The sequence below is a fragment of the Pezoporus flaviventris genome, unplaced genomic scaffold (genome assembly GCF_033815535.1).
Source record: "Pezoporus flaviventris isolate CSIRO_AGI_PZ_B2104156 unplaced genomic scaffold, CSIRO_AGI_Pfla_v1 ptg000006l, whole genome shotgun sequence".
In the NCBI taxonomy this organism is placed as follows: domain Eukaryota; kingdom Metazoa; phylum Chordata; class Aves; order Psittaciformes; family Psittacidae; genus Pezoporus; species Pezoporus flaviventris.
In genome coordinates, this window is record NW_026892554.1 from 18,933,730 (window position 1) to 18,951,435 (window position 17,706).

A 17,706-nucleotide genomic window follows, 5' to 3' on the forward strand; every position below is an offset into this window, starting at 1 on the left:
TTAAGAAAAACATTTTAATAAATTACACTCAAACTCAGCTGATCACCTTAACTAAGTACCTTGAAAACTGAAGATTAGACCAGCAAGACTACGAGAGAAGGAAATCAAGGTTAGCAAATCAATATTTACCAGTTGGGTTTCCTTGGGTTAGGCTGGTTTGTTGGGGGCATTTGGGGGGTTTGGATTTATTTTTTAAGAGTTGTTTGGGTTTTTTACTGTACATTTTAGACAAACTCTAGCTACAGAAGACACTTTTTAGCTAAGTTATTTAAAAAGGCAAATTGCATGCAATGGCAGGATGGCAAATGAGCAGCAAGGGCTCACAGCCTGATAATACACTGTCAGTAAGCATTTTTTTCTCCTGCTCTCCTTTAAAAGGTTTGACACTTGGCCACTTAGTGTACCACCATAATTTAATGGTGCTTAAATAATAATTTCCCCAATTCATGATCCACACACAGATTTTAACTTCTAAAGCAAAACATGAGAGGAAAAAAAAAAAGTGGGGGGTGAAACAAAGAATTACCATGAAACCAAACCAAAATATCCTAAGCTCTGAGACTTTCCTCTCTAACTTTCAGGGTGAACCTGGAAAAAGCATTATTCCTCCAAATCTAATACTAACACAGGGAAAGGGTTTGGGGTGGGAATGGGACTATTATCCTTCAAGTCTCAGTGTCTCCTACACAAAGCCCAAGTCAACACTCAAGTTATGATCAGTGTAATGTAACACATGGAAACACTGTATTCATTAATATGGCCATGGCACAAACAGCAACAGAATGCTACAGACTGCACAACCAAACGCTACTTTTTAAAACATATATTCTGACCCCATCTTCCTTCATGCCAAATACTCACCCACCACTTAAACTGGAAAAAAGCTTCAGACAATCTGAGAGGCTAACAGGTGGACTTAACCACACAAAGCCTACCAACATGCTAAGCTTCACCCAGAGAACACAAATTCCAAATACTACACTGAAGCTAATACAGAGTAAATGTATAAATACAAAGGTAAGTTTCTGCAGAATCAGGATTGTAATTTGTTGTTTGGATTAAAACAACAAGGAATCTTACAGAAGTGCTCCGAATTACATCTCTTATGCTTAAGGTTACTTGTTATGATTAAAGATACTGAGACTGTTTGAAGCCAATTGCCAGTAACAAAATATTTATTGCCAATACAGATCAGGCACTGCATTTGATTACATTTCATACATTTGCAATAAAAGTTATGAGATTTTAGTCACCGTTTGAAGAATAAATCCATGCTTTCATGGCAAAAAGCCCACTTTTCCAATGATTTACAGTTGTGCTGCAGGGCAAAGTGAACCACACTCCTGAAAGATTCTGAAGTTTTCAAATTTCCAAAGGGAGCCACATGCATTTTAAACACCCACTTAATTCTGACTGCATTATGAGCCTTTCCCTAAATAAGTACTGCACCACCAGAGGAGCTCTGTATCATCCTGTCAAGCAATTCTAGAATAAACTGGAAAAAAAAAAAACCAAACCAAAACCTCCCCAAAACAGTGGGTTTTTGTGGTTGTTGTTTTTCTTGCTTTGTTGGCGGTGGTGGTTTTTTGTGGGGTTTGTTTTTTTTTTTAAATCCAAAAAGAAAAAGAGTAATGTATGTTGCTTGAGCAGGCTGGATATTACAGCATTAACTAGGCATGATTTCTAAACTGATAATCCCACATAACTGTGGGAACCACAAACCAGAAAGTCACTTTATGCCTACCTGCATGATACTTCTGGATGTACAGGCAAGACCAGATTAAAAAAGCTACATTCTAGATCTTGGGTAATATTCCTGGATAACAAATAAGATTCCTATGTGGGTCTGAATTTTAATATAATAACACATGACAAATGATTTTAAATAAGCAAAACCAAACTGACTTTTGTTTGCTAAATAAACCTTGTGCAGTAAAAGCAGAGAATAATTTATCCAGTCACATCTGATCCTGAAAACTAAGATTCTGCAATGAGCCAATGAAGACAATAAGGAGTTATCTTAATGAAGTAACTTGTCCAGGTCACAGCTGACAAGGACAGCCCATTATTTCACTGACAATTTCTCCACCTGTGCTTGGGCAGGATGTCTAGTTTGAAGCCTAGATAAAATATGAAGGTTGAGTATAAACTTACCCAGCTAACAGCAAACAACCTAAGCAGCTGACAACCAAACTATTGAAAACAACACATTGAAAGGGAACAGCACTCAGTGCTTGCGCCACAGAAGGCTCCTGGTGAAAACCAATCAGGCTATCCAAAGACATCAACTACAATTAAACATCCTACTTAGTCAGGCAACTGAGTGGCTTCTCAAGCACACCAGTAATTATGAAAAACACATCTGCCAGCAACCAGTAGAACTAGAGATTTATCTCACGTAAGTTTAGATATAAATCAAAGCTAGGCACCTATGTTGCCTCCACAACAGAAACATCTACATTTCCTCTCTGGGGGAAGCTCCAGACAATGACTCGGTTCATAATAAAATGAACACTCATTAAGGAAAATGGTCTGGAGTTTCCAACACTTCTCATTTCCCCCCAGCATTTACTGCAAAGCAAACCCAGCCACTGACTTCCAGATGCCTAAACATCAACACCTAAATGTGCAGTATGCATCAATTAAGCCACTTGCAAAGTACCTGAGGATTCACTGAATATGTCATCAAGTTTCCCCTAAGCACCTTTTAGCTTCCCACCTGAGGAATTCAGCAATGTTTTCCAAGCAGAGTGTTAAAAAATTAGGCATAATATCTGAATTTCTAGACTTCAGACAAAATAACTGAGACTACTCTGCTACTGTTTCAGCAAAACATTAGAAATCTAGACATGCCCAGTACATATGCACATATATACCCACACATTCAAAGTACTCATTCAATCCTCCACAGGTGATCTACTCTTCACAGCAATACCAATGCAAACCAAACAGATGTTGGTCTTTCAGCACACAGACAGGTCACTTGAACAGCACAGAAGCAGGCCCAGCACTTCTTAACAATGGATGTACTGCTTATATGCTACAAAACACATGTATTAACATCTGGAAAAAGTGTTTCAAATCTTCACTTGCTGCTTAGTGAGCAGACAGGTATCAGTGGCCTGATAGGAGGCCGAAGTTTGCCTCCCAGCCTCATCAGAAGAGCCACTGGAACCACAGCAACTAAACCACAACAGAAATTCACAACGCAAAAGCACCTAACAGGTGGACCCCAAAAGGCATCTTTAGAGATGACTTTCTTAGCTGTAAAAGCAAACTGGACAGAAATTAAAATCAGAGTGCTGCTTGGTAGGAATTATGCATCTCAGAGAGACCCATTATCACTGGGCAAAATTCCCAAGAACTGACTCCAGGAACTAGGAATCAGGGTATTAGTGAAGATAATGGCTACATTCCTATGCAATAAAGCAGTACCTAATTCTATTAATAGACAGTCTTGTAGCTGCAAAAGCTAAAATAAATTTAAGAAAATATATTTGGGAAGTTCAGAGGAGGACGCTCTAGCAATAAAGCTTATAGTCCTTCTACAGCCTTTACACAGACCTGGCTACAGAAGAAGTTTAAGAGACAGCTCTTTACCTCCATAAAGCACTAACTAGAAAAACAACACTAAAGGCACCTGTACTGAAATGCAGCTAAAACTGTAATGAACAGCAAAAGAAATGAAAAGAACACTAATAAAAAGGATTTAAAGAATCACAATACTTAAAAATAGAAGGGAATTGAAGCAGCAATAAAAAAAATTGTACTACAGAATCAACTTTTCCAGCTACGTTCAAGCCATATTAATGTTCAAGCCACTAATTAAAATCAAAGCAAGAAAGCTGTTCTGAAATACAGTTAACACTACTGAAAGTGACCTCACTAGATAGCTTATTCCCATCTCTGCACCAAGCTTTTCTGTACTTGTAGTCTCGTATTCCTTCTCAGCCCCCACTTCTAAGTTCTGCAACTCCAACCCCTCCTAGTTGCTCACACTTTCCAGTTCTCTCACATCCTGTTTTTCTCTATATTCACTCTTGAACTGTAGGAGTGTTAGCAGTGCTGGAGTTAGCTCTGCTTCTTTTGCAGATCACACTGCTACGCACACACTGACAACACACGCTATGTTTTACTGGCTTTATACATTTGTGAGTTTAGATGCACATGGCTGAAAAACAAGGAGCTGACCTCATGTTACCAGGACATGAAACTGAATTGTGCAGTGACTGCCAGTGAAGTATTATTTACATAGCAGTACCGTATGTTCCAGGAGCACCAGAGATCATGAAGACCTTTGCTCTACAAAGCCTACAGCCTAACAACAACTGAGAGTTGGACCTTGTTACACTTATAATTGTTAGATTAACTAAATCATGTACGTCCTTGTCTACCTTTGCCTCTCCTTTTAAGCCATTCTTCATACATTCTTCATACCTGAAACCAATTAACACATTCCTGTAATGCCTGCAAAAGCCTCAGGGAACTGAAGAAGTTTGTTCCAAAACTTTAGCTGTTTTAGAAGGGCTACACGCACACCGTTCTGGTGGAGAGAGTGCCTCCTGGTGCATGCTACAAGACTGACCAAATATTCAGGGGCATTTCATGAATCATCTACTCCAACTAACCTTGAGTTCACCTAGTTGTTAAATTTGGTAACATGGCCACCATGCCACCAGCAGCAAACGGCCTCCAAAAGCCCATTACTCCTCCCAGCTGAGCAGTATGAAGGTCAATATGGAAAAGCAACAAGTGTTTCGCATTAGCTTCATCCACAGGCTGTGACAGTTAAAGCAATTACAGTTCTGCACAGCTGCGCTCGTCTGACTGAGAAACACTGTGTTAACCCTCTCAAAACCCCAGCCAGCCTCTCCTTGAGCCGCAAGTGTCTAACATCGGTAAGAGTTCGCAATAATAAACTCCAAGAGCCTCTTCCAGCTCTAAGGAAGGAAAATCTCTTCAGCTAGTCCCGTTAGAAGGCGGCCGAGAGCACCAGGAGAACTTTAAGACCTTCCTCATAACCGCGTCCAAGACAACCACCTTCAGCTCCTGCCTGCAGCAAGCCCTGCAAAGTTCTTACACACCCGGCATACACTCGGAAACTTTTAACGGCCGCGCTGTGCGAGACGCGGACCCCAGCGGAGGAACTCGGCCCCGGCGGAGGAACTCGGCCCCGGCGGAGCCCCGGTGCCCGCTGCCCGGACACCTCCTCGCCCACCGCTGCTGGGCGGGCCGACGGCGGAGCTCGGCCCTGCGCCCCGCCCCACCCCACCTCTGCCCCACTGGGCACGGGCCCTCCCGGCCGGGGCGGAGGGGAGGGGAGACCCTGGCCCCCCGGCACCCCGCACCCGGCTTCCGCCGCCGAGCCCCAGTGCTGAGGGGGCGCGCGCCGCCCGCCCGCACTCACCGCCCGCCGCAAGGGCTGCGCCGCGACCGCCCGCAACATGGCTCCACCGTCCCGGCCCCGCGCTGCTCTCGCGAGAGCTGCGCCCCGCCCCGCCGCCTCATTGGCCGGAGCGGCGGGCTAATGGGCAGCGCTAGGAGAGCGCCCCTTGCACCCGCGGCTACCGGCCGGGGAGGGCAGCGCCGAGCCCAGCGCCAGGGCGGTGACCGCGGCCGCCGGCTTGTCCGGGGCTGGAGATACCGAAGGGCAGAGCCGAGCCGCGCCGCTCCCGCGAGCGCCTCGAAGGGCAACGGGCACCAGTGCGGCACGCGCGCCTCCCGCCAGAACGGGCTGAGCACTAGCCTCTGTTCCCGCGGTGCTTCCGCCCAGGGTTAAAGCCTTTCAAAGGGAGAAAGCCGGAAGCGGAGTTGGGAACGCGAACACCTGTGCTCCAGAGCGGACCTGCGCGAGCCAATAAAAACGTGCCTCGTGAAGAAAAAGCAAGGAAACCCTTCATTTGCAGCTGTAGGGCAAGCAGAAGCGGGGGAGGCCATCCCGACCCCGGGGGATGACCAGGCCTAGGGCTGCCCGCCAGTGTCCGGGTCCCCCCGGCTACCTTCCCTATGCCATTGGCACACAGCAAGAGCAAAGAGGCTGGACACTTCCCAAGCAGTCTGACAGCATGGAAGCCTGCTCAGGTAACACCAGACCAGAGCAGCATCCCCTCGCTAAGGCTCATTCACAATTGCCTCACCCACACCCCTGCCCTTGGCACTGGGCAATAGCTCCTTCATTCTGAATAATATCTAGACCCTTTTTATTACTATTTATTCTGATTTCTCAGAACCAAGCCAAGACATTTTGTGCCTGCCCCTTCCACAGCACCAGGTGCCCCCTGAGGCTGAGGCTCGCTGTTTTCCATACCTCCAGATATCTTTTCCAGGTGGCAAAGGATTTAAAAAAAAATAATAATGAAGCAAAACCTTTCAGGCCCAGTTCACTGTTAAAGTATGTGCTGCACCTCTCTGAAAACCTGGTGTCCTGGAGAAGCTGGCAGGAGCTGGAATAGCTGGCCTGCCAGCCCAAGAGCCCCAAGCACACACAGCTTGTGGATATTGCCAGCTGACTTGCCCTCCCGGAAATCACTAGATAGCAAACCACAAATGCAGTTTCTTCCTTCCCAGGCTGAAGTGGTTTAGAGAAAATATAAAGCCCCAGCCCATCCTGAACAATTATGGCCATTGGACTGCTCTTCCCAGCATACGTGGTGATCTGCAGCATGTCAGTGATTTGTTCTGCCTTTCTGAGACGCCCCAGAAAAAGCAGAAGGCCAATTGATCAAAAAGGCTCCTCAGCTTTGCCACAGCCTTGGCGCAGGACTGCCTCTAAAATATATTGTGCCACTTGACTTTCACACCAGATGCCAAAATGTACTACTGCTTTACAGAAAAGCTAACCAGGTCCAGCAACACCAGCATCTGAATGGGCAGTTTGTCTCAGATGCCTCTATAATGGAAGAAGAGCAGCAGTGCTGCATATTCCAGCTTCCTGGCCCCAGAGTGCTCCCAAAACTCCCCAGGCCTTCAGGGATGGCTGTGGAGGGAAGAGCTGAAGGGAGCAGTAAACCTCCTTCAGGGCCTTTTATAACCCCTGATTATATGGGTTAACATAGCTCCAGGGCTGCTCTAACTTCTGCCCAGGCCTGGCTCCACCCTTCAGCCATCACCCCAGAAATGAAGAAAACAGAATGAGCATCTGGGGTTGCCCCTGCATCTCCTGGACTGAGCAAATGATCAGGTGAAAACAAACAAACACTTCATAAAGACAAGGGGAAGAATGATTTTGCTGAAATCACAGCACCCTGACATAGGTTTGAAGAGAGGATAAATAAGGTAAATAATTTACTGCCCGTTTGAGAGGTGGTTAAGGTGCAACATAACTCCTCAGAAATGTGAAGCTTTATGCAGCGCAGAAATCCCTATCTGCACCCTAGTTAATACAACAACAGCAGCAAAATAAGGATACAAAAGATCATCATCCTGGGCACACTTAATTTGGCCATTATGTCTTCTTAATTAAGGTGTTTTACTCATTAGAAGCATGGCATGCAATTTCATAATCCTATTTTCAGCTCAAAAACCCAGCTTCCAGCATGCCCATCTCATGGGGATGAAATCTTTAATAAAAAGAAATAAGACACATACACCTAAAAACCCCAAAGCACCAAAACAAACAAACCCTTCTCATTTGAGTTTGCTTTTTTAACACCTCAGACCAAAACGAAGGTGAGCTACTATCAAAGTTGACCTAATTGCATCATAGCTTGAAATAAAGAGATCCTGTCAATATGCATCTGGCTTAATAGCCTAGATCGTATTTTCACGAGCAGAGTCACATCACCACCCTTTAGTCAGATTTCAAGGTGTAGTGTCACCAGTTGGGAGACATGACAGGCTTTTTATTATGTTTTCTGTTTATAATTTTGGTTCAAAACCTCTGCAACACTTCAGATGCCCATAATCCTTATTGAAACTGGCTTGATGCGGATTACACTCTCAAGCACAAAGGAAGTCTTTATCACTTATGGCCAGTGTTTTAGGAGCTTATAATTGTAATCAGGTAGGGATTATATCAGCATGATCCATACTAGCTGAACTGTGGCAAAAAGCTTTTTTTGCTTATTTGACCTTCCCACCTAGGGCATGACAGTAAGAAAAATGGTAAAACCTACAACAAATGGGTGCTGCTGAAGGTGGAGCCACTGTCCACTTCAGGCAGAGGAGGGTACCTTTGTATTTTGAAAGAAAAATTACTCATTAATTAGTGGAAGCAGATCCTTGTATGGTGCATTGTTATCCAGGATTATTTCATTAGGATCTGCTGACCCAATTTCTGCATTGGGAAGGGAATTACATTTTTTCACACAACTGGGGGAGGGGGAGACATAAAGGTCAATAATAAATTACTCCAACTTTTGAAAGTGTGGTTGCAAACAAGAGCAGGTACCTGTTTTGGTCTATCTACAAAACCAAGTGAAATATGTAATCAAGCCTCCACCAGAATCAGATTTTCCTTCCCTTAAAATACATAATTCCTAATTAAAACATATTGAATCCAGCCAATACAGCCTCATGACTAAGGGATTTAGAGACACGCAGGAATTTTTTATTACTGCTATGATGACCCACTCTGACATGGGTCATCCTTTGCTTGCTCCTCCTGCAATCACACTGGGGGTAGCTGACTCAGATAAATTAAAAGACCTTCATTTGGGAAGCTTCCCCCAGTACATGAAAAGATTCACCTCCTAATCTGTCAAAATCCAATAACATTAAAGCAACTGCAACCTGCTTATGGCTCCACAGGGCTCTCTGACCCACACCCTGGCACTGCATGGGCAGCAGCAAGGAGGGACAGGACAAAAACCCACACAGGAAGCAGCAGCAGGAGAGATCTCTGCAGATGAAATACTTCATGCCCAAGCACTGCAAGCTCACATGATCCAAGTGGTTCAGTCACCCCAAGAAATTGCACTCACTCCATCCCCACAGTCACAAATCTAGGACCCTCCACACAGCATGGGACAGCACTCCCCATGGTCCTGCTCCCTGATCCTCATTCCCACTGGCACAAAACTACATCTCAACATGTCTCACATTTGAGTTCCTTTATAATAAAACAAAACACCACCACAGGTGTGCTTAACACTCTGCCTAGATCACCTTATAATCACTCACCTCCATGTCTCAGAGCAGCAGGAAGTCTTTCATAAGGCCTTACAACAGCCTTCTAGAAAAGAAGAATGCCAGCAGTCCTACTTCCAAAGCGGGGGCCATAGGCAAAAGCTCCCTCAAAGCCACCCCATAGCAGGGACAACACTTCTACTGATACCAAGCCTATAAAAACACCCCCGGCAGGTGTTTTCCCTTTCCTATAAACTCCTCTTACTTGCTAATCATTTACATGTACCAATCAAGTAATGAGGGAGTTAGGGAACAACATTACATCGCATGTGCAGCCCATTCCTAGAGAACAAGATCACCAGGGGAGTTAAAGGCTTTTCCTGCTGAGGTCATGGGTGAAAAGGGATGCTCATACCTCCTGGAAGCAAAGGCTCAGGTTGCCTTGGAAGGCAGCTTGTCCTGTCCAGGAATAGCAGTGGTTTGTGTGGATGATGAGGGAAGCAATGCTGGCAAGGAGAGAGAGTTATGCTTTTCTCCCAGTGCAGGCACCTGCAATGAGCGTTTTGTGACCTGCGGCCCTCCTGCAGCACGCAGCGTGCCTCGTCACTAATGGGAGATACGTGTAAAATTCTTTGCCAAGTTATAGCAGCATTATTTTTTAAACAGGTAGCTGCTTTTTCTGCTCGTCACACTACTGGAGAGGAATCCAGAGGCCGCTGTATTCCCACTCAAGCAGTGCCAAGCAGCAGAGACAGGGACAGTAGTGCCTGAAATCACCCCAGGGGAATGGCCCTTTCCACGCCTGCAAGCACTTCAGGGAAAGCTCCTTTTTCCTTTTTTCTTCAGTTTAAGCTCACTGAATAACACTTCAGTGGAAGTCCTGCAGCTGTAATATGCCTCTGTTTTCAGTGTTTTGAGATCTGCTTGATTTTTGTTATCTTCATTGCAAAGCCTATTGGGAGAGGAGCACCTTCTGGTGAAGTTACCTGCAGCTTATGCCTCTTGGTGACAAAGGCTGATGCACATTTTGCCCTGTCATGAAGTTTAAGATGCTACAACTTAGCCATTGCCTTTAACCCTTCACAAAATGACATAAGGAGATGCAGTGGCTGGGGTGGAATCTAAAATACACACTTGATTTGCCATTTCAGTGAAAGTTCACAAGAAGGATGGCTTCATGGGGAGTGGGGCAGCCTCTCCACACTGCCAGGCTACATCAAGACCAGATGCATCTCTGGGAGACATGACTGAGGTCAACCATAAATTAACAGGCTCACTGTGAGGGGGAAAAATTATAATAATGGGTCCAATTGCATGGTCTGGTATGAAGGAGGCCATATGAGATGGGCCAATGAGTCCTTTCTGCGCCTATGAACTGTCTGAATCCTTATCCGGAGGGGGAAAAATGGCAAGGGTTCCCTTTGCCATTTTACCATGGCTGATTCTTAATCAATAGCAGGGCTGGCGGTAGCTCTTGTGCAATACCACTTTCCCCAGAGCTGGGCCCTCTTCCCCTGCAATGCTCCCAACCCCTGCTGGTCTCAGAAGAATTGAGCCCAAAGCTCCACATAGCAATTCAAATGCATCACCAGACATTAGGCCACCGGGTTAACCACTGTTTAATTTCGTCACATTTGTTTGTGAGTTATGTACGTGCCTTTCTTTTGTCAACATCTCCTTTTAGAAAGGATATTGATTTTGTTTTCAAAGGCTCTCAAAAATAAAATGAATGACTACATTCTAAGGAAGAGTCATTTTCTCAACAGCTGTAAATAATTTATTGTTTGCAACCCACCCAGATCAAAAGATACTTCATCAACTGATGTGGCAAAATCTGGTGCAAGCTGCATTTCTATTATCTCAGATCCAATTAACCATTTGGAGCAGACTAAAACATAACTAGATCAAGCCAGAATCAGATTAATATCCAATCCATAATCACATTAATCACAATCTGTCCATAATTAGCCATCAGATAATCCCATTGGACAGGAGGTGACATGCACTATCCCATTATCTCATTAATTATCTATTTTCAGTATCAAACATTGTCCCCAAACACAAGGAAATGGTTTTTAGAGGAAAAATGGATAGGGAATTCTCCTTTTGCTACATCCTCCTTATGCAAGTCCCAGTGGTTTGACATTGGGAGTTTTACACCATTTCTTTGTTTTTACATGTTATGTTAGAACCAAGAGCTGTCTGTTTTTTTGAGAGATGTCATCTTTGTAAATTAAATATGGTTATCTTAGGAAGATGGATAAATAAAACATTTGTTTCATATGAACAAGTTTATGAAAGAAAAGAAAACCCTTCATCAAAGGTTTTAATGGTAACATGATAACAATAGCTTTGCAATGCTAAATCTTATTGCAGATGGTTCCTGTCCTTTTTTGTAATGTAAGTGAAATTGCATTCCATCTGTTTTAATTTTATAATGGACTTAATCCGTGGCTGGCTCTGAAAGAATCAGCATTTACTGCCTTTGCAATCTGCTGCAAATAAAAAAAATTGTTACCCTTTCCCCTTTCTAGAGGGAACTTGTATTTCTATTTGGGAGGAAACCCCATAGAGCTGCTCTGCAGAGAGCGGGGAGTGCTGTTAGCTGCCCTCCCCCCGAAGCCAGGCAGCCCCTGCCAGCTCTCGCACCAACCCAACCTGAATTGCTCTGAAAGGGATTGAGAACTGGACACTGGGTGGAGGACAGCAGGAGGAATTAGCGTGGCAGGAGATTCTGTTTGGTTTTGACCAGCAAATACCTCCAGCAGTTCCAAGTGACCTGAAAGCAGTTTTCCAGAGCTCCCTCCTGAGCTGACTTGTTCTAAAGTTTTATGATGTGCTTTCCCTTCCTCCCCTTCAAAGGTACCAACAATTAACCTGTTTGTAAATGGTGGTGGTCCTGGGCTGGGTTTATGCCTGTTGCTGTTATGTGTAGCCATTTTCAAGTTTTTCCTGCATCACACAGAGGTTCAGGGCTTTCGGCATTTCCCTGGCTAGTCTTTTTTTGCAGTTTTCTACTAAAGTGCCTGTGCAGTGCTGCCCACCCTGTTCCTACCTGCCCGGTCACAAACCGAGTCCAGCTCCACCATTCCTGCCGGGTGTCTGCTCTGTACTCCCGCAGGTGAGTGCCTGCAGCACAGCTTTGTGCCGGTTTGGAGAAGTTTAGCTGGCTTGGCTGTAACCTTTCTTATTCCTAAACTGGTGGGAGGTTCGGGATAGCATAGAGGACCCTGCCCTCAAGTGAGAAAAGGATGATGCAACATTGAGCATCCCTGCCAAGCTGCTATTTTCTTAGACGTGTCTTATTCTCCTATCACTCTGACATTTTATTTTGTATTTTATTGTTAACACATGCAGATACTGACTCACTCAGGACTCCGTGGATTCCAGCTCAGGCTGAAGTCACCCTCTTCCCTGCCAGGCACCCAGCAATGGGCAGGATGCCCTGTGCCCACAGCCACAGCAGTGCTGTGGAGGTTCCCATCACCCGTCCCATGGGGTCACCCCAGTCTGAAGAGCCAGCCAAACTTTTCCAATTCCCTTTGCATCACTCACCTCCCAGCTCAGCTCTGCTGCTGGCAAATGAGCCACAGTAACAGCAGGCAGCAGTCACACCACAAACCCCAACAGGCGCTATGGCCACCCTGCCACTGCCACACAGGCGGGGGACACGTGGACTCACCCTGCCCTGAGGATGTCATTGCCACACATGCCGCACCTTCACACATGCAGAGGCAGGCAGAGATGCCAAAATCCCCTGGTGACAAACACCCCTGCTGAAGTGGGTACCCCAAATGCCCTCCTGCTTACCCCCTTGGCTCTTGTGCAAACTTTAATGTTCGCTTTCAATAATTGGGGTTCTCAAAGGTGTAGCAGGGGCTGTGGTCAGGCAGAGGAGAGTGGATCAAATAGTCAAATAGCCAGTTACCCAAATTGTCCTCTCCCCCTCCTCAGCTTCTGGGGTTTCATACCTACAGGGAGCTTGACTTGTACAAAAAATAAGTGCTTCAGCTGGAAAACTCATTCTGCCTCCCTTCTCCAAGCAAAATGAGCACAGTCTGACCTTTCTGAACCAAAATTTAAAGTCATCATGTCCTTCCCAAGCCATACAGGTTGGCCTATGCCTATCAAATTCTGTGAGTAAAATACAAAAGATAAATTGTGTGGAGAGGAGGGGCAGGACCAAAGCCCCAGGACAGCAGCAGTCTCAATTCCAGCACTTACAAGCTTTCCTGGACCTTTTGAGCTACTCGTGCTGCTACGCTGTGAAGTCTTTGGGAATTTAAAACCGAGCCAAAGGCCACTTAAGTGGTCTCCCTATTTTTCTGCTAATGCACAGGAAGCCCATAGAGACTGGTGGTAAAGAGGGAGGAAAAATGAATAGAAAGGTTAAAAAAACAATGGGAAAGGTTCAGCTGTAGAAGAAACATGGGATCAGGTGCGCGAAAATGCGGTAAAATACTATTTTTCCCCGTAACTTCAACTCATCACGGAGCTGTTGCCCGGGACAGCCGCCCGACAATGCCGGCGGTCCCGTTCGCGTCCGTCGGAGCGGCCCTCCCGCGCACCCCCCCTCCAGCAGTGAATTGCTCCGCGGGCGCGCAGCTTTGAGCTGGCGGTCGCCACAGAGCTCCCGTCCCGTCTGCCGTGGGGGTGAGCCTCCATGAAAAGCGGGGCACTGTCCCGCAGTGCCCGGCCGCGGGCACCTGCTTGCGGCACGTTGAAAAGCGGGGGTGAGGGACAACGAAATAGAAGGTGAAAGAGAGGGCAAAGAACAGAACAAGGGAAATAAAAGAAGGAGAACATAAAAGGCTAATTAAAAGTCAAGGAAAAGAACGGGGAAGACGGGAAGAGGGAAAGCTGAAATGAATCTCCACCGGCTCGGGCTGCCGGCACCGCCGTCCCTCCGCGCGCAGGACCGGTGCGCACGGCGCTGGGTGCAACGCCGGGTGGCTGGGGATCCCGCCGGCGGCCGGGTTGGTGCCGCGGCTGCCCGGGACGCAGGGCGCTGAGGAGCGCACCCACCGCTCCCGTGGAGGAGCTCCTTCCGCGGCGCGCAGAGCTACCCGCCCCGTCCGAGCCGGCGTCGGGCCGCGCCAGGCCGGGATCCCGCGGGGCGGCGTGGGGAGTCCGCGCCGCTCCGCACCGCTCCGCGCGCCACCGCGCGCCCATTGTTCACCACGGCCAATCCGCGGGCGCCCTACCCGCGGCCGCCAATCGCCTCTGGGGGCCGCGCGGTGAGGTCAGCGCCGCCCCCCCCCCCCCCCCCCCCCCCTCCCCGCGGCCGGTGCGCGCTGACATCACGGCGCGGCCCGGCGGGGCGGGCCCGGGGGGGCGGGCGCGGCCCCCGCCCCGCGAGGCGCGGGTAGTGGTGGAGCGGCGGCGCCGCATCCCGCATCGCTGCCGGTGCGCAGGGGGCCGCCCGCATGGTGGACATCCTCCTCCCGCGGCCGCTCCCGGGCGCCATGGGAGAGCCCTCCAAAAGTAAGTGTGCGCCGCGCGAGGCAACGCGGTTCTGGGGCGGGCGGGCGCGGCTGAGCGGCCGCGGAGCGCTGCGGGACTGACTGCCGCGCCGCCGCTGCCGTCGGGCAGACCTGCGGCCGTCGTGCCGCCCCGGACCCGCGGGCGCCGTGACAGCGCCGGGAAGGGCTGCGGCACCGTGTTGGGAGAGGGCGGCTGCCGGCTTGGCCCGTGGCATCTCCGGTGCTTCTGTTCCCGTTTGTGCCCCTCGCGCGCCGGCCACGCTGGCTCCGCTTCTTACCGAATGCCTGTCCCTTCGGCTGTCTGCGCTACTGATCTCGGGTCTTACTGCTGCTCCCTCCAGTGTCTTTCTCTCCTTCGCTCCGCTTTTTCTTTCTTTCCTTCCCTGTTTCCCGGCCTGCGTTATTTCTCTTTCCGTGTTTCGGGTTGTTTTTTTTTTCGTTTTTAAATTTCTCTTTTCGTTTTTATTTATTTCTTGTTCTTTCGATTCTTCTGTATTTGTTTTGTTTCCAGGTTTATTTATCTTCCTTTGATTTCTTGTCTCTTACTGTTTTCATTTGTCCGTGTTCCCATTTTAACTGTCTCTTTCTGGATTTTTGGCTGGTTTTATTTCTCTTTCCATCATTCTGTTTTCATTTCTTTTTCTTTATTTCTTCTTCTTTATTTCTTCCAGTTTTTCCTCAGCTTTTGTTTTAATGACTCTGCTTTTATTTCCTTTTCCGAAATTCTACCTTTATGTCTCTTTCTGCATTTATTTCTATCGATCAAGTTTCTTCTTCTTTTCCAGCTCTATTTTTTTCTCTTTCGTTTCCTCTGTCCTTTCTTTCTCTCCATGTTTCTGTCTTTTTGTCTCCGTATTTGGAAAAAAAAAAGAAAAAGAAAAAAGAAAGAAAACTCAAAAATAAAACAAACAAAAAAGTGTCTTTCCCTAATTCCTGGCACTTCTGCTTTCACTCATTGCTGCCCCTGACTGTGCCCCGCTCGCTCCCGGCAGGGCGGCCGGGGCTGGCCCTGTGCGCGGGCTGCGGGGGCCGCATCCAGGACCCCTTCCTGCTGCGGGTGTCGCCGGACCTGGAGTGGCACGTCGCCTGCCTCAAGTGTGCCGAGTGCGGGCAGCCCCTGGACGAGACCTGCACATGCTTCCTGCGTGACGGCAAGGCCTACTGCAAGCGGGATTACAGCAGGTGACCCCGAATGTGCCGACACTCGTTATGTGTGTATATATATATATATATGTATATATGTATATATATAAAAATCGAACGCAAACTTGAAAAAGCACAAAAGCCCCTTAAGACCCTGAATTTCCCCCAAACGGAAACCTGATTGTCGGCCGCTGCCCGTCCCCGCGGCGCCTCCCGGAGACGCCCGACGGCGCGGCCGGGGTCCCTGACAGTGCCTCGCGTCCCCGCAGGCTCTTCGGCATCAAGTGTGCCCAGTGCCGGGCGGCCTTCAGCAGCAGCGACCTGGTGATGCGCGCCCGCGACCACGTCTACCACCTGGAGTGCTTCCGCTGCGCAGCCTGCGGCCGACAGCTCCTGCCCGGCGACCAGTTCTGCCTGCGGGAGCGCGACCTGCTCTGCCGCGCCGACCACGGGCCGCCCCCCGACGGCGCCGCCGGCCGCGGGCCGCGCAGTCCCGCGCTGCCGCCGACCGCCGCCGCCGCACACCTCGCAGGTACCGGCGAGAGGGAGGGACAGGACGACAGGGGACGGGAGGGCTGCGGCGGGCGGGCGGCCATGCTGACGGTGTGTTACCTCCCTGACCGCCGCAGAGCCGGTGCCCGGGCGGCCGCCTGTCCCGCGGCCGCCGGCGCACAAGGCAACGGAGAAGACCACCCGCGTGCGAACGGTGCTGAACGAGAAGCAGCTGCACACGCTGCGGACCTGCTACGCCGCCAACCCGCGCCCCGACGCCCTGATGAAGGAGCAGCTAGTGGAGATGACAGGGCTCAGCCCCCGCGTCATCCGAGTCTGGTTCCAGAACAAGCGCTGCAAGGACAAGAAGAAGTCCATCCTCATGAAGCAGCTCCAGCAACAGCAGCACAGCGACAAGACGGTGAGAGCCCGCCCGCCCCGCCGGGGAGGGATGTTGGGAGGGTTGCCCCGGGCCGCGGGCTCTGGCGGCAGCCGCGCTGAAGCCCCGTGTGCCCGCAGAGCCTGCAGGGCCTCACCGGGACACCGCTGGTGGCCGGCAGCCCCATCCGCCACGAGAGCGCCGTGCAGGGCAGCGCCGTGGAGGTCCAGACCTACCAACCGCCCTGGAAGGCGCTCAGCGAGTTTGCCCTGCAGAGCGACCTGGAGCAACCCGCCGCTTTCCAGCAGCTGGTGAGCCGCACCGCACCGCACCGCGCCGCGCCGGGCCGCGGGGGGCGGGCAGGGGAGCTGCGGGATGGGGAGGGGGCGCGGTGGGGCCCGCGCCACGCTCTCACCACCGCTGCTCCCCCAGGTCTCCTTCTCAGAGTCTGGCTCCTTGGGCACCTCCTCCGGCAGCGACGTGACCTCGCTGTCCTCCCAGCTCCCCGACACCCCCAACAGCATGGTGCCCAGCCCGGCCGAGACGTGAGGCGGCCCGGCCGCCCGCCGCCGCGGGACTTCCGCATGCCTGCGCTCCCTGCATGAGACACCCGGCCCCGGGCCGCTCCCAGAGCGCCGGACAAACGCCTTTGTTTTTTAATTATTCTTATTTAAAAACAAACAAAAAATGTGTTACTGACGGCCAAAAAAGCACCGGGATCCTCGCTGCCTTCACCAGACTGGAGAGAGAGCCCTTGCCCTCATTATTTCGTTATTTTGTTATTTTGGTTTTGTTTTTTTTCCCTGCGGATTTCGATGTTTCTTTTCCCCAAAGAAACGCGGATTTCCCCGCTGGAGCCCGGCATGGTGACAGGCTACCTCGCCCGCCCGCCGCTTGCGCCGGGGACGGCTTTTCTTCCGTTTTTGAAAGGGAAAAGGAAAAAGAGAAACACAAAACGGGGAAGAGACTTCCCCGGCCCCCGCGCCTTCCCGCGACCGCGGAGCCGGCCTGGCCCTCCCCTCCGCGGAGCCGCTCCGTCCAGCCTCATCTCACGCCGATGCCTCTCCCGGGCCCCGGCGCCCGGCCCCGCACGTTCGCTGGAAAGACGGGACACGGAAAAGAGACTTTTAAACGGGGAAACCA

At 49.6% G+C, this 17,706-nt stretch overlaps 2 protein-coding genes across 4 annotated transcripts in view; one reads left to right on the plus strand and one right to left on the minus strand.

The window, feature by feature from the left end:
* ETFA (electron transfer flavoprotein subunit alpha) overlaps window positions 1-9,233 on the minus strand; it is a 32,365-nt gene extending 23,132 nt beyond the window's left edge. For 2 of the 3 annotated variants that reach the window (XR_009742256.1, XM_061447305.1), the window contains exon 1: window positions 5,408-5,535. Coding sequence is in view for 2 of the 3 variants with exons in the window: in XM_061447305.1 (XP_061303289.1) it covers window positions 5,408-5,446 (39 nt within the window). In the remaining variant the exon portion in view is untranslated. Of the gene's footprint in view, window positions 1-5,407; window positions 5,536-9,120 lie in introns of those variants that run through there. The other variant, XM_061447306.1, reaches the window with a different exon arrangement.
* A 5,177-nt stretch (window positions 9,234-14,410) lies between these two features.
* On the plus strand, window positions 14,411-17,407 carry ISL2 (ISL LIM homeobox 2). The gene is made up of 6 exons (XM_061446404.1): window positions 14,411-14,550; window positions 15,542-15,731; window positions 15,962-16,224; window positions 16,322-16,605; window positions 16,704-16,874; window positions 16,996-17,407. The coding sequence occupies exons 1-6, from the start codon at window positions 14,493-14,495 to the stop codon at window positions 17,110-17,112; spliced, it is 1,083 nt and encodes a 360-aa protein (XP_061302388.1). The 5' UTR covers window positions 14,411-14,492; the 3' UTR covers window positions 17,113-17,407.
* The last annotated feature ends 299 nt before the right edge of the window (window positions 17,408-17,706 follow it).

Excerpts from the sequence above, each read along its gene's own strand:
- ISL2 (XM_061446404.1), top strand. The coding sequence starts at position 14,493 with ATGGTGGACATCCTCCTCCCGCGGCCGCTCCCGGGCGCCATGGGAGAG. Across the intron at positions 15,732-15,961 it reads TGCAAGCGGGATTACAGCAG|GCTCTTCGGCATCAAGTGTG; the intron begins GTGACCCCGAAT and ends GCGTCCCCGCAG. Across the intron at positions 16,875-16,995 it reads CCGCCGCTTTCCAGCAGCTG|GTCTCCTTCTCAGAGTCTGG; the intron begins GTGAGCCGCACC and ends CTGCTCCCCCAG.